Here is a 17,055-nt window from a genome sequence, read left to right as displayed (position 1 = left end):
GTCTACAATGCTATGGATCTCGTGGAGGAACAGAGGGAACTGAGTTTTGTGAGATCTGTGTTTGCTGTATCCATGTTGATTTTTATAGAGGCAATTTCCATTCTCCAAAGAGTCGTAATTTGGTTCTTGAGCATAAAACACGTTCCATAATTCTACTACAGTATTGACGTCAATGATATAGGCCTAAAGCACCTGACGAGATTCGAACCCACAGCCTTCTGCATGTAAGGACTAGGCCTTAACCATTATGCTAAGTCAAGCAGAAGGTGAAAAAATAAGCCCATTTTATCTGTATTAAAAACATCATTTTTACTTTACCTTTTTACGATTGATGGTAGAGTATTTTTCCACAATGTAACAATGCCAGTGTTTACGCTTCCAGCCTCACCTCAAACACATTTGTACAATAAACAGTGTCAGTCTTTGAAATTTTCAATCTAACCATTAGAGGCTTTGAAATATGTGAGTTCCAACTTTTGTGCCAAATATATTGCTTTAGCATGAACCACAGTACCATTAATTGGAATATTCAAAGCAGGGACAACACGGAAACGAGTGACATACTAACAAGATTCCACTGTAATGTCTGACCTAGTTGGGTACATCATTTATAAATTGAGAACAGTAACAGAGGTATCAGACTTAAAGCTGTACTGGTTGCAAATTATGCTTTTGACTGAAAAATGTTCTGTTTGTCAAGAAGGCTACAATCTTAGAATATACCTGTACCTTAAATTCCCTAAGTGCCCTCCCCTTTCAGTCTCCAAATAAGATGTGATATGCAAGCACAAAAGTTCCAAAATCCTTCTATAAATTGATGCCATCGACATAGGTCTCCAGTTCAGAGTATTTGATCTGTGACATTTCTTAAAGCCTGAAATTTTTTGCACATTTTCCAATCGTGTGAGATGCTCCTTCTTTTCTGCGAGCTAATGACAATAGACTGTTGTGAGAAGGAGAGCAAATTTTCTTGTATATTTTATATAAACTGCTGAAAAAAATTTTGCAACAACTACATAATTGTGAAGGTGTGTGGGTTTAATTGACTGGGAGCAGAGAATGAAAGAATAAGCCCTGTAAAACCAACAAAATAACTTTATTGTGAAGTAAATATAAAAGAAGACGAAAGCAAAGGCAGTCTGTGTAAAAGTGCACATTGACGAAATCAAAGTCTACTTCTGGATAACATGTAGTAATGTATTGCTCACCCTGTGAATTGTGATATTTCTGGATATTCCACACCATATTGCCCACAAAGTGGCTGAGACATTGGTGCTCAGGCCTTCTGAGTCTGATCACTCCTGTGTGAGAAGGATTCTTACAGTGCACTAATAGTTTCAATTGTTTCCAAGCATACTCACTTGAATTCATGTAAGCAGATATTGCTAACCTTTGCATTCAGTTTACTCATGCCTCCTGAAGGAAGGTGTGGTGGGATGTACTCATGCATTCTAATGTTTGAAAGACGATACCATAGTTCAAATGTTTATTGTAGGGCTAAACAGTGGATACCTAACTTAAATTAATATTAAATAAATTCTGTTTTTTTATTATTTTAATAAAACATGTTAAAAGCAACAGAACATTGCTAATTCTGTAGATGCTATGTAATACTTCTGAAATAGTATTTTATGATTCATGTAAGTTGTTCACATTTTGAATGCTGAAACCAATTAAATTCTTCAGCCCATATTTTGCTATCATAAATTGAGAATCTATAACAGCTAATGATAATGACAGGATAATGGGTTTCACAGATGACCTATTGTTCTGGCTAATTTTAAAATTGTGCTAAATATCAATGATAACATGAAAATCAGTTAAATGGCCCATTTTTCCAATAATAGTGGCCATTCAACCAATGCTGTAGAACAAATGATCAGATTTTACACGTATTACTGCAACCCATGTCCATCAGGTGAATTAACATTAATTAAATATTAATCATGATTTTAAACCAGAATGAAAAGTACTCCTGTCATAGCATAAAAAAGTGACTGTGTCCTGGGCAAGGTTAGGGATGTAAAAAAGGGACTCACTTTTTGACTTACCTGACAGCTTCAGAGATATTCAAATCAACACATCTTTTTTGACTTTTGAACCATGTTGCTAATGCAACAACAGGTATAGCTTTCACAAAACAACAACATGACCATTAATTAGATATAATTGTCTACCATTTTACAAAAGCTTTGGAAGAAGTGGCACACACAAAGAACTCCCAGATATATTTTTTATGCACTTTAAATTCAAATGAAGCTAGATTTTTGAAAGCGAGTTTTTAATTTGTTTTTGCATGTAAAATCAGAACAAGGGTGGCTGTTTTTGCACATAAAATCCTAATGGCACACATACAAATGGTGCCATTAACTGAGTGTTAATTTCAGCCCAAAAATATTTTATGTAAGGAGTCAATTGATTCACCCAATCTGCCCGAGTGCCAGCTCCAGTTGTCATTCAAACATTGCTTAATATTTTGTAACATGTCTATAGTAAGACAGCTGTTCAAATGGCTATACAAGTGGCCACTTTTCGAGGCTGAAAAAAAAAAATTTAGACACAAAATTTCCTTAAAGATGAGTCATTTTGCACAGTATTATAAACTGGTTTTAAATTTTGTAGAAATTCCAATTTTTTCATTTTGCTTATGTGGCAGAATGATTTGTGGAAGGAGTAGATGACTAAATTCTTGTTGCTACTACATTAATGTACAAAGAACAGTTTTTTTGTGTGAAAACTAATGTAAATTAGAATAGTGCCCCCTATCAGGCAGCTTAATTGTGCTGTAAAGTACATATTATACTTCGTTTTTGTGATGTCACTTCCCTTTAACTGACGGGAAGAGGGCTTTCTATAAATATATTTTTGAGACACACAGCGACAGGCAGTTAAGGGTGAGTTAACATTGATGTAGGTCATGTGAACAACAATACATGTATTTTTGTAATTGCCTAGCGAAGTTACATAGGCATCACTGGAAAAGCATTGCTGATGATGCTGTTACTGTGTTTGTCAACTATGTATTCATAATGAATGTAATTATGTAGTAACCAGGTGATACACAAAACCAATTAAGTTAACACAAATACGGCTTTATTCATAAACCTCTGAACAGTAATTGAAGTAGCCTCTCATGAATCCACATGTAATGTGAGCAGTACAACTAAGAATGCAAAGGGAGTCAGTCATCACTGCTCTGTGCATATATATGTGCAAGTTGACAGCACAGCATGGTCTCCACTGTGCTGTCAACTTGCACATATATATGCACAGAGCAGTGATTACTGACTCCCTTTGCATTCTTAGTTGTACTGCTCACATTACATGTGGATTCATGAGAGGCTACTTCAATTACTGTTCAGAGGTTTATGAATAAAGCCGTATTTGTGTTAACTTAATTGGCGCGCGCGTACTACTAGCAGGATGTAGCAAATTAATATGAAGTCATATTTTGACTTACTGCTTGGTACATTGAACACAGTGTTGGTACAAGTGAGCCCTGGGACCAAACTCCTGAAATGGACTGCAGCCACACCAAAATTCTGAAATGAACTGCGGCCATTGCGGTTGTTCATTTTTCGTATTGTGTGGTCCAGAAAATTTAGTGTGTTGTCTGTTTCTGTTTCTAATGAGTATCACCATTCACAATCTGTTGAACCACCCAGTGGCACACAAGCAAGCAAACTTCAGATTCATGCTCCACAGACTCAACAGAACACTAGTAAGCAAACAGAGTTACACTCAGGAGCTAAACACAATAAAACAGAATTAAGGGTGACTGTTTTTGCATGTAAAATCCTAATGGCACACATACAAATGGTGCCATTAGCTGAGTGTTAATTTCAGCCCAAAAATATTGTATGTAAGGAATCAATTGATTCACCCAATCTGCCTGAGTGCCAGCTCCACATGATAGAGAAATTAAGCCAACAAATTTCTAAACAGAAAAGGAACAAATGTACAACACAAACACAAAAACTTACAAAACACAGACCAAGTCAAAGACCACATTCAAGAGACAACAATGCACACACAAAACAAAATGGCACACACTCACCTACAATAACAAAATTGTCCACAGAGTAGACAAAATATTAAAGAAACAGAACTTCAAATAGGATACGGGACAGACAACATAACACAGAAAAAACTCAGAACATAAAAGACACCCACAGATAAATTCAATAGATCAGAAATATATGAAATCACATGCAGCACTGCCAATCAGTATACATAGGAGAAAAGTAACTTCACACAAAAGCCAACACAAACAGCTAAAGGAGCTTACACACACACACACACAGAAAGAGTAAACAAAATTCAGATTTGGCACCAAACTATCTTTGGAACAAATGAACGCCATCAACGTTAGGAAACACAACATAGTACTCACTGCATTTTGGGAAGCGAAACTGCATTTATAAAAAACGAAATCGTGCAAAGTATGTTAATATGTGTGTCCTGTGCCCTCAGACCGCATAAGAAGAAAGCCCAGTCACAAAAATACGTGAATAATAACAAACATATACACAAAACATTTTGCCACCCCAAAATAATGTTTTTTTAAAAATCGAAGGATTTGTTAACTTGCCTATGAAATCTACATTTACATCGTTTGGTTTGCAGATTACAAGCTATCAGTGCAGGACATCATACGGATGGTCCTGCAAAATCATATAGAGGGAGAACCTATATCCTATAATTTAACTGCAAATGTGGAAAGAAAGACAAGAGCTGCAAACCCAAAAGATGAATTTCATTTAGGGCAATTTAAAATGTAACCGGTATCCTGTCAGTGCCAGTGATGTCTTCAGCTTTTTTTTTTTTCAATTCCTTGGTCATTTATTTCTTTATCTGTAATTTTCACTTCTGAGCAATGATCAAAGGTAGGAGCTCTGTTATGATGTACTTGGAGAATGAACCACATGGTGCCTATATTTCTAGCTCAGTGTAATAAAGGAGAGGGCCACCTTGAAAACAGTTTGTTGCGCATGTGTAGTTGTTTATCATGGAGAGGATTATTTCTAGAGAATCACTAACATTCATATTGCCTTTAAAAGCATTGAAATGTACAATGTATGAGCTTAACACTGACATACTGCAGATTTCATTAATCTCTTACGTTCACTGCAGTTATAAGAAACAGGCAGCATTTAAACATTGTCGTGACTGCTTAGGTCTTGCAGCTTTGAAAAACAGAGAAAGAAAAATGTTAATAATAACTATTCAGTGTTTTGCATTAAGGTCCTTAATACAGAGCCTTTATGGTCACCAAATTGTACAGGATGTTTCAAAAAGAATGACCTGGTTTTGGACAGTAATAATTATGAAACATGGGATATGTCAGCAAGGAAATGTATGTCATTTGAATAAGTGTGGCCTAGAGTTTCAAAAAATCACCATTAGATGTCAGTCAGTGTGCCTTCTCAGTTTGCAATCAGTCAGAAGTAAGATGGTGTTCACTCAACAAAAGGCATTTTGTATGCTGCAGTTTGCAAAAGTGAGTCTCTGATTTCAGTCCAGTGAGCTTTTCGTCAGAGTTTTGGCATAGATCTGCCTGCACCCGAAAGCATTAATTGTTGTATCGCCAATTTGAAGACACAGGGTGATTATGCAAAAGTTAGAGCCCAGATCGACCTCACAAAGGAAAACACAGTGACTTTAGTGAGCTATCTTGAAATGTTGCAGAATTGGCTTTTTCTACAACTTCAGAACTCCATTGATTTCATTTTTCAACAGGATGGAGCTCCACCACACTGGCACAATGGTGTATGTCAGTTTCTCGATAACATTCTACCTCAACACTGAATAGTGCGCACAGGACCCAGAGACACTGCCCTGCATTCTTTGTCTCCAAGATTGCCAGACATGACCCCATCTGATTTTTTTACTGTGGGGATGTGAAGAAAAGTGTGTTCATCTCCCCTCCCCTTTACCTCATGGCGTAGAAGTAGTGAAGAACAGATTAACAACTGCCGTAACTGATGTGTAAAACCAAATATCAGTGTGTCAAGTTTATGACGAATTTAGCTATCATTTGGATGTTGTTCGTGCTGATGCTGGTGGACACATGCAGCATTTGTAATAGCATAACCAAAACGTTAAAAACAATTTTGAGTATTTTGCAGTCTATTCCAAGATTGTAATACGTTTTTGTCAGTAAATATAGTTTGAAATCGGGTAATTCTTTTTGAAACATCCTGTATATCACAACTGTCAGTTTTTTCCATTAATGAAATGATTTGGATGGTATGCACCATTTGACTTGGGAAAACTGAAAATTGTCTGGTAACCTCATAAAATCATATGAATTTGTTCATTTAAATTTAAACAATTACATTACCTATGCGTCTTTTTTTCATAATGGTGCCTCTGACATTCATTCATTAAAAAACGGTTTTGTTTCTTCATTTGTTTTTATAGTATTTATGTGTTTTGCATGTATTTTTGTTAGCCGCTTCTAATGTGACGAAAAAGTGTGAATGTTTTATAATGTTAACACTGATGCATTAAGACATGTTACTACCTGCTGGTAGCAATTTTGTTACAACACAATTGCAGTGTGTGTGTTCACTATCTTCACAGTTTCTTATTTGGGTTATGAATGAGCTTAGTAACTCAGAGCTGTTTATATTTGCTGTATTTCATGCTGCCAGAACAAATTGTTTCTGTTATAATTGTTTTAGTTGCTTCGTCTGATGAAACTTTTTCTGTAATTTCTTGTATGCAGGACAAAAAAAGTCTGAATTAAGTTGAAACTTTATTAAGTACTAATTATTTTGTGGACTGCATACTTCTCAAAAAATGTTTTGATATTGTTATTTTTTAGTCATACAAGACACTAGTTTTGCACCAGCATTTAGGGAAGCTGTTATTTGTACCATATTTGTCCAATATGTTTGTTTACTGCATAAATTCATTGCCATGTATTGCAATTGGTTATGAAATGACTATTCATGTAATTGCTTGTATCCAGAGCATGGGATTTACAGCAATGCACTGGGATATCTTGGAGGTGTCTCATGGGCAATGTTAGTTGCACGAACTTGCCAGCTGTATCCAAATGCCGTCGCTGCGACCTTGGTGCACAAGTTCTTCCTCGTTTTTTCTCAGTGGAAGTGGCCCCAACCTGTCTTGCTGAAACCACCGGACACTGTTAACTTGGGATTCCCTGTGTGGGATCCAAGGGTAAGCTAAAGATTCATTATAAGATTATTGTACAAAAAAAAAGATTAGTTCATGGTTTGTTGTACAGTTGTCTTGAAAATGTATTTTATGCTGCTGTATACCTTTGTAGATTCTAGAATAGTAAACTTGAAATTCTCACTTTAAGCTGATGTGAAGTAAAAAGGAGGAGATATACTTTGAATGGAAAGAAAATTTAAGCCTTATTAGTGGGAACATATTTTTATTTCTTTAAAGAGAGGGAAAGTAGAATTGGATTGAGGAGGACGCTTAGTTGAAAAGACTGATCATAACTGGGCAAACAATTGAGAAAAATGTGTGTGAAGTAATTATATTGTTCAGTGCTTTGCTACATTTCTTCTATCCCATTTTATTGTGCAGTGAGTGTACTAATATTCCTTAGTATTGGATATATTTCTGGTTTATGTCTTGTTGTCATCTCCATAATTCTGATTGTACCTTATCACATACAGAAATTTTCACAGCGTGAACTGCCATCGTTAGACTTGGCATTAAAAATCTACTAATGTAATGAGATATCAAAAGAAAATTTATTTAGTCTTAAAGTCATTAAGTTTTCTGCTGGTTTTGACTTTTGCTATGTTTTCTCATATCTTTTGCTAATCTCATTGTTTTGTGTGCCTTACAAAATGTTCATTTGCCTTTTTCTCCTGCCAGCGAGCTGCTCATTTTCACTGCATGCATTGGCAAGTTTAACTCAGCGCTGTTGCTATTTTGATTTCACTCCTTGTATAGTAACATCCCCCACTACATTGCATTTCAGATACTTCTTCTTCTAGGGTTTTCTTGCTTTTTAAATTTCGTCTTCATGTTGTCCAATTCTCAGGATATATACTTTCAGAAACATCTGTTTGGTCGGTGTTTAGAAATCAGCAGATATCTGCTAATTACTCTCCTGACCATGTGACAAAAATGAGTGACATTGTGCAAACTTAACCATATTATGGAAAAGGATAGTTGCTATTCACCATGTAGCGGAGATGCTGGGTTGCAGAAAGGCACAACAAAAAGACTGTCACAAAATAAGCTTTTGGCCAATGAGGCCTTTGTCAAAAATAGAGGATGCACACATGAACCAGTCTGTGGCTTCAGCTGCCACAGACTGTGATCATGTGTGGGTGAATTGCATAATATTGTTACATTCCATCCTGAATTTTCTATTGTTCGATTGTCCAAACTTAAGATTATTGTATCTGCACTGTGAGTTTTTGTTTCTAGTGGAAGTACCTATTCTTCTTGCCTTCAATATCATTATTGAACAAAATATTTTGTTCGTATGTGATATTTTATGTATCTTATAAATTATTTTTCAGATAAATGCTGCAGATAGATATCATTTGATGCCTATTATCACCCCAGCATATCCACAACAAAATTCTACTTTCAATGTATCTATATCAACCAGAACAATAATGCAAGAAGAATTTAAACAGGGCCTAGCAATAACGGAAGACATAATGGTTGGAAAATGCACTTGGAACAAATTATTCGAGCCTCCTAATTTTTTCTCCAAATACAAGTAAGAATATTATACATACAGATTATATATTTATTGAAATATTTCTATTCCAGTAATGCACTGATAGTGGAAGTTTAAACTCACTTCTGTGTGTTTAAGATTTTGGGAATACGTCTGATCAAAATATTATTTTCTAGAGAAGTTAAAAGTCTTTCTTTTTTTGGGCTTGTAGAAATAATCTTACTGCTTTCATAGAGTACACTGATTAGGCAAAACATTATGACCCCCCTCCCACTATGAGATTGAATGCCATCTGATGGCAGTGCGAATGCCACCTGATGGTGATGCAGGCATGTTGTGTGGTGAGGAAAATATGCTGCATAACGCCACTCTCATGTTTCCGGAACTAACATTTTCCTGAAGTTTATGAAATTTTTTGTCATTCATCACCTGTGTTAATTCACACCCAGTTTGACGTTAAAGTATCTATTATTATCTATTATTTTCCCACAATTTACACATGAAAAAATATTCATGGAGAAAAGAACTAAAGTAAATGGACGTTGATTGTCAAATAATGTTTACAAATGTTACGTGGTTAAGCTTCTTGACACCAGGGCCCTCTACTCAGCAGATCTGAACTGGTAAATGGATAAAAGTCAAAACAATTCATGCTTTATCTCCTACCACTGCCAAGTGCCACTCGGCATGGTGGCAGACTTGGTTTGTTTGAATAAAGGTATTATGACGAAACACAACTATGTCAAAAATTTCTGTACTGCGCATGCGCAGCTTCAAGATTGTTGCTGTCGTCTTGAAAACTTTGTGTTATTGAAACCATATTTAGTGTGTTTTGTGTTAGTTTGGCTACATGTAGAGCTAGTTGACACCTTTGCTCGCTTTGCTTTGTTCAAATATTTTTGTTTGAAACACAGCACCAGGTTCATATTTTTTAATGCTTAGCGAGATGTGTTTCAAGAATTGATTCTCGTTGTGAAGTGCAAATATTTACGGCACAGTACCTGATAACCTCAAAAAGATTATTACGGTGCAAGAGACGCAGAACAACACATACGCAAACACCATGTGAAATACTTATATGAATATTTGCACTTGACAACAAGAACAAATTCCCAAAAGGTGTCATGCTAAGTGTGAAAAAACATGTAACTGGTGCAGTGTTTTGTTATTTATGTAATGAATGATAGTTGCAGACTTTCCAGAAACATTGATTATGATGTATGAAATTGAGTTAAATGTTTCTACTTCCCAGACAGTAGGTAGTTACATTAGTGGTTTTTATTAGATAACAAACTGTTATTAAATAATAAACAAGCCTCTTGACAAGTATTTTGATCCCTATTACATACATATATCATACATAAAGTGCAAAAATGCAAAGGAAGATACTATACGTAACTTTTACTTCTTAAAACATTATTTCCCGCATTTTATGTTTTCCTGCATTTTACACCATTTTTTCAAGTCTCTCACAAAGTGTAAACGTGAGGTTCACTGTGTAAGAAAAGCAGAGATAATGAGGAATCCTTGTGATTATATGTGCCACAAGTAGAGAGTACAGCGATGGTGCAGGCATAAGTGTTTTCAGAGCACACTGTTCAGTGCACATTTTTGGACATGGGTCTCTGCAGCAGGGAACCTCTGTGTGTTCACATGTGGACAAAACAGCATGGTAAGTTACTATAGCAGTGGGTACACCATCTTCAAGACTGACCACTCAATCAAGGGAAACATGTCACTTGGTCAGGTGAATCACATTTCTTTTTACACTATGTCAGTGGTCATCTCGGGATACACCATCATTCTGGTAAACAGCTGCTCAAAAGATGCACGCTGCCATGGATGCAGGAGTGTTAATCCAAGTGACATTGAGCTGGACTCCATTGGAGCTATGGTAGTTACCAAAGGCACCATGGTAGCTGTTAACTGTATGATCATAACTGCATATCACCTGCATCCCTTCCTGCTGTCTTCACTGACAGAGGTGACATCACTGCCATGTTAGAATAATGGTATTGTGGTTTGAAGAGCATGATATGCTCTTTGGGGAGACATGGCTTAGCCACAGCCTGGGGGTTGTTTCTAGAATGAAATTTTCACTCTACAGCGGAGTGATAGCTGATATGAAACTTCCTGGCAGATTAAAACTGTGTGCCAGACCGCACACTCCGCTGTAGAGTGAAAATTTCATTCTAGAAACAACCCCCAGGCTGTGGCTAAGCCATGTATCCGCAAAAAACTTTTCTTCCAGGAGTGCTAGTTCTGCAAGATTCGCAGGAGAGCTTCTGTGAAGTTTGGAAGGTAGGAAATGAGGTACTGGTGGATTTAAAGCTGTGAGGACGGGGCGTGAGTCGTGTTTGGGTAGCTCAGTCGGTAGAGCACTTGCCCGCGAAAGGCAAAGGTCCGGAGTTCAGGTCTCGGTCCGGCACACAGTTTTAATCTGCCAGGAAGTTTCATATGAGTGCACACTCCGCTGTAGAGTGAAAATTTCATTCTAATAATAATAATAATATTAATAATAATAAAACCCATGGAGGCCCGGGAAAAGAATAGGCCTCCGGTATGTTCTTCCAGTCGTAAAAGGCGACGAAAAGAACAAACCACTAATAGGGCTAACCCCCCTTTTAGTGTGATTAGTTGGTTCAGGACAGAACTAAAGAAGCCTCGGACAAGCGCCGTCATGGTCGGGGACGACACTTGAACCCTATGCCCGCCCACAATGGTAACGACACTGCTAGCCTACTGGAAAATGATTTAAATCCAAATAGAGGTGTTTTGCAGGATATGCTTCCTGCAACCACTCTAGAAGGAAAACAAAGACAGAGGATGAGATGGTCAGATGAAGTTAACAGACACCTCATGTTCTGTTATTACCAAGCAACAAACCTAGGAACCAACACAACTGGATACAGATCACAAGTATACACAACATTTATTACCAGATACCCAGAATTAAAATTTTTAACAGAACAACGACTAGCTGATCATATCCGTGTAATAATCAAAAATAACAGGATACCCCAGTCAGAATTAGAAAACATCAAACAACAAGTACAACAAATACTGGAACAAAATAATGTGCAATCAAAAGAAGAAGAAAATACAGTAATGGACTCAAACATCCCAGAGCAAACAAACAAAGAACACCACACATCAATTAAACAATCAGAGGAAAACGAAATCTTAAGACAGCCACCAGAACAAGCACAAATAGAACTCGAAGTAACACACATGTTAGATATAGAAGAAAAATTTCAGCTGACATATATATAGAATACAAAGACACAAATACAGACATTAGACCATTCTTGCATAGACCGCAAAATAACCCACAAGTCGAAACAACAATAAAAACTATCAACACAATCACATGCAACAAAATAAATGAAAACACAACTATGGAAGAGTTTTTACTACTGATTTATATAGGAGCACTCACTACACTAAATATACACACTAGGCAGAGATCAGAACCAACCAACACACAGAAGAAACCCACAAAACCAGCATGGCAACACAGGCTACAGATCAGAATAGAAAAACTGAGAAAAGACATCGGACAGCTAAGAAATGAAATTTCAGACAAAAAACGAAAAAGGTTAGGTAAAATCTCACAACAAGAAGCGATATAGCAATTAGATGAAAAGAAGCAGAAATTACAAGCATTGGCCAAACGACTTAGAAGATACAAAAAAAGTGAAAATAGAAGGAAACAAAACCAAACATTCAACACAAACCAAAAGAAATTTTACCAGACAATAGATAACACACACATTAAAATAGACAATCCACCAAACACAACAGACATGGAACACTTCTGGAGCAACATATGGTCAAACCCGGTACAACATAACAGGCATGCACGGTGGATACAAGCAGAAACAGATACTTACAAGATGATACCACAAATGCCTGAAGTGATAATTTTGCAACATGAAGTCACGTGAGCAATTAATTCTACTCACAATTGGAAAGCCCCTGGAAAAGATAAAATAGCAAATTTCTGGCTAAAGAAGTTCACCTCAACACATTCACATCTAACTAAATTATTTAACAGTTGTATTGCAGACCCATACACATTCCCTGATACACTTACACATGGAATAACTTACCTGAAACCTAAAGATCAAGCAGACACAGCAAACCCAGCTAAATATCGCCCCATAACATGCCTACCAACAATATACAAAATATTAACTTCAGTCATTACACAGAAATTAATGACACATACAACACAGAACAAAATTATAAATGAAGAACAAAAAGGCTGTTGCAAAGGAGCATGAGGATGTAAAGAGCAACTGATAATAGATGCAGAGGTTACATATCAAGCTAAAACTAAACAAAGGTCACTACACTACGCATACATTGATTACCAAAAAGCTTTTGATAGTGTACCCCATGCATGGTTACTACAAATATTGGAAATATACAAAGTAGATCCTAAATTGATACAGTTCCTAAACATAGTAATGAAATATCGGAAAACCACACTTAATATCCAAACAAATTCAAATAATATCACGTCACAGCCAATACAGATTAAGCGTGGAATATACCAAGGAGACTCATTAAGTCCTTTCTGGTTCTGCCTTGCTCTGAACCCACTATCCAACATGCTAAATAATACAAATTATGGATACAGTATTACTGGAACGTACCCACACAAAATCACACATTTGCTATACATGGATGATCTAAAACTACTGGCAGCAACATAACAACAACTCAACCAATTACTAAAGATAACAGAAGTATTCAGCAATAATATAAATATGGCTTTTGGAACAGACAAATGTAAGAAAAATAGCATAGTCAAGGGAAAACACACTAAACAAGAAGATTACATATTGGATAACCACAGCGACTGCATAGAAGCGATGGAAAAAACAGATGCCTATAAATATCTAGGATACAGACAAAAAATAGGAATAGATAATACAAATATTAAAGAAGAACTAAAAGAAAAATATAGACAAAGACTAACAAAAATACTGAAAACAGAATTGACAGCAAGAAACAAGACAAAAGCTATAAATACTTATGCTATACCAATATTGACCTACTCATTTGGAGTAGTGAAATGGAGTAACACAGACCTAGAAGCACTCAATACACTTACACGATCACAATGCCACAAATATAGAATACATCACATACATTCAGCAACAGAAAGATTCGCATTAAGCAGAAAGGAAGGAGGAAGGGGATTTATCGACATAAAAAACCTACATTATGGACAGGTAGACAATTTAAGAAAATTCTTCCTAGAACGAGCAGAAACTAGCAAAATACACAAAGCAATCACTCATATAAATACATCGGCTACACCACTGCAATTTCATAACCACTTCTACAACCCTTTAGATCACATAACATCAACAGATACGAAGAAAGTAAATTGGAAAAAGAAAACACTACATGGCAAGCACCCGTATCATCTAACACAGCCACACATCGATCAAGACGCATCCAACACATGGCTAAGAAAAGGCAATATATACAGTGAGACGGAAGGATTCATGATTGCAATACAGGAACAAACAATAAACACCAGATATCACAGCAAGCATATTATTAAAGATCCCAATACCACAACAGATAAATGCAGACTTTGCAAACAACAAATAGAAACAGTAGATCACATCACAAGCGGATGTACAATACTAGCAAATACAGAATACCCCAGAAGACATGACAATGTAGCAAAAATAATACATCAACAGCTTGCCTTACAACATAAACTTATAAAACAACACGTTCCCACATACAAGTATGCACCACAAAATGTACTGGAGAATGATGAATACAAATTATACTGGAACAGAACCATTATAACAGATAAAACAACACCACATAACAAATCTGACATCATACTCACCAATAAAAAGAAGACATTAACGCAACTAATTGAAATATCCATACCCAATACAAAAAATATACAAAAGAAAGCAGGAGAAAAAATTGAAAAATACATCCAACTGGCCGAGGAAGTCAAGGACATGTGGCATCAGGATAAAGTTGACATTATACCAATTATACTATCAACTACAGGAGTCATACCACACAATATCCACCAGTACATCAATTTAATACAGCTACATCCAAACTTATATATGCAACTACAGAAATCCGTAATTATTGATACATGTTCAATTACCCGAAAGTTCCTAAATGCAATATAGCATATATCGTACAGTTAAAAGGAAGTCACGCTTGATCAAGGTCTGTGTCACTTTCCATTTTTGACCAGACATAACGTCTGAGAAAAGAAAGAAATAATAATAATAAACCCTCAAATCCACAGTTAGAAACAATTTTAAATTTATAATGAAAGAATGCATGTTTGAAAGATGCCGTGTGAATTAGAAACAGTATCATAATGATACCCTTACATAGAATTCCAAATAGGGAAATGTCCTTGATTGTCTAGGTAAAAACTTCAGTGTGTCATATAAAAACTAAAAGAAGTCAGTAAGAAGAAAGGTTAGATAGCTGCCAAGCTTTAGACAGGTACAAGAAGTGAACCTTGTGAATGAGCAGAATTTATTGACTTGGTCAGAAAATATGGAGTAAAGTAAATGTCTGAGTTTTCAGTAGGAAAAATGAGAATACAGAAACTAAAAACACAGAATTGTCACAAATAAAAATTTGATGGCGAATACAAGCTGTGTCCAGATTTAGGAATTTCAGACCCTTATGCCCTATGTAATGAAGTGCCAGAAATAAATGAACCCAACATCAGAAGTACCTACAAAAGAAGGCACTAAAGAAATTTGGCCTGTTTTGGTCATATGCTGAATGAGAAACTGCTCAGTACAGCACACTATTTCATACTCAGAAAATTGGCTTAACTTTATATAGAAAAAAAATTTCCACTCAGAATATTCCTTAAAAAAATTTATAAACTAGATTACCACGGAAATAAAATTTCGCATTGAACTAAAATGCAATAAAAATTCTGATTTTACTAGCTATGTTGAATGCTTTAATACTTGGAAAACTATTTTAAAAAATTGCAGCAAAGGATAAAATGAAAAATGAAAATTCCATCCTGAAACATTGCCAGGACTCAAAGGTGGTGTGACTTATTAAATCTGAGCTAGATATTACTGTTAGTAGCCGAGAAGTTCCCAAAATTTAAGTCATGAAACAAAACTATTGTTAGTGATACTTCAATACCAGAACAGTTCAATCAATTTATTGAAACAGTTTCTGAATCATTACTTGATGTGTTTGCTTACATTGGCAAAGTACAGTTACATTGTTTAGACCTGCAAGAAAAATAATATTTAGGCAGGTTTAAACAAGTTGTGTCAAAAGGTAAAGGAAAACCAATACTATGCTGAAAAAATAGGAAAAGGGGGGGGGGGGGGTGATGTATAGAGTACCTGCTATAGGAGTAAAAGCAGTTTGTGAAGAAATAACATACCCTCTTAGATGTAAGATGTTTCCCCGATATTCAGAAAAATGTGCAGAGATAAAACCACTATATAAAAGAAGGTTCAAAAGAGGACTTGAGACCATAATTACCATTGGATCTCCATTATTCCTATATTCTTAAGTGTTCCGAAAAGTTGCTTAACAGATATAATATTTCAGTGTCATTGTAACAAAAAGAAAAAAAAAATCAATGTTGAACCATACTCTTATGTTCCATAAATTAGAAACAAAAAATCAGAGATGCTTTGGTGTGGTTCATGTAATATCTCTCTAACTGAAAACAAAGATTCAGTGTAGCATCAAACAACAAAGCATTTCTCGCGGTGGAAATCAGTTCCACAATGGAGTCCACAATTCTCGATGAATTCCTTACCACTTTTATGTAAATGATCTATCTATAATTCAGTATTATTCACTTATATCATAAACTCTCTAAATAACTCAGTTAGCAGATTTCATCTAAATGACTAAACTTTGAGAAAAACCAAATAATGCTGTTTAGGACTTAACAAGAAGACTACATAGCAGTTGGATTTTTGTAATTATGGTATGTGAAATTCAGACCTCAGATATCAATTTCCCAAAGCAGTTCTATACAACTCTCAAAAATTCTCAAGAAAATTGAGTTTGAGGTTTTTGGAGCGTCTTTAAGAAAGATTGGTGATTAGTGTCTCATTTTAGTCATTATATTGTGCCCCCCCCCCCCCCCCCGGTCCCCAAATTAGAATATCTATGTCATTTAAATCTACTATTCATAAAATATATACTAATTTTTATGTAACTAATTACTATTTTAATGGAAATTGCGTTTGAGTTGAGGGGAAAACTGAGTGAATGCAGGCATTTGTACTGTGTGTGCGATGCCATGAAAATTATTGTTTTCCATGTTTTTACAATGCTTATCACTCTAGTCAGTGTGAGACCAT

General features: G+C 35.8%; 1 protein-coding gene across 4 annotated transcripts in view; it reads left to right on the top strand.

Annotated features, from left to right (window-relative positions):
- The window catches only part of LOC126262298 (poly(A) polymerase type 3), a 154,284-nt gene that overhangs the window by 52,065 nt on the left and 85,164 nt on the right, over positions 1-17,055 (top strand). For all 4 annotated transcript variants that reach the window (XM_049958836.1, XM_049958834.1, XM_049958835.1 and 1 more), the window contains 2 exons: positions 6,977-7,188; positions 8,520-8,725. In XM_049958836.1, the coding sequence (XP_049814793.1) occupies positions 6,977-7,188; positions 8,520-8,725 (418 nt within the window). The remainder of the gene's footprint in view (positions 1-6,976; positions 7,189-8,519; positions 8,726-17,055) is intronic.

The sequence above is a fragment of the Schistocerca nitens genome, chromosome 6 (genome assembly GCF_023898315.1).
Source record: "Schistocerca nitens isolate TAMUIC-IGC-003100 chromosome 6, iqSchNite1.1, whole genome shotgun sequence".
Classification (NCBI taxonomy): domain Eukaryota; kingdom Metazoa; phylum Arthropoda; class Insecta; order Orthoptera; family Acrididae; genus Schistocerca; species Schistocerca nitens.
Note: the sequence above shows the minus strand (reverse complement) of the source record. Positions and strands in the feature narration are given on the sequence as shown.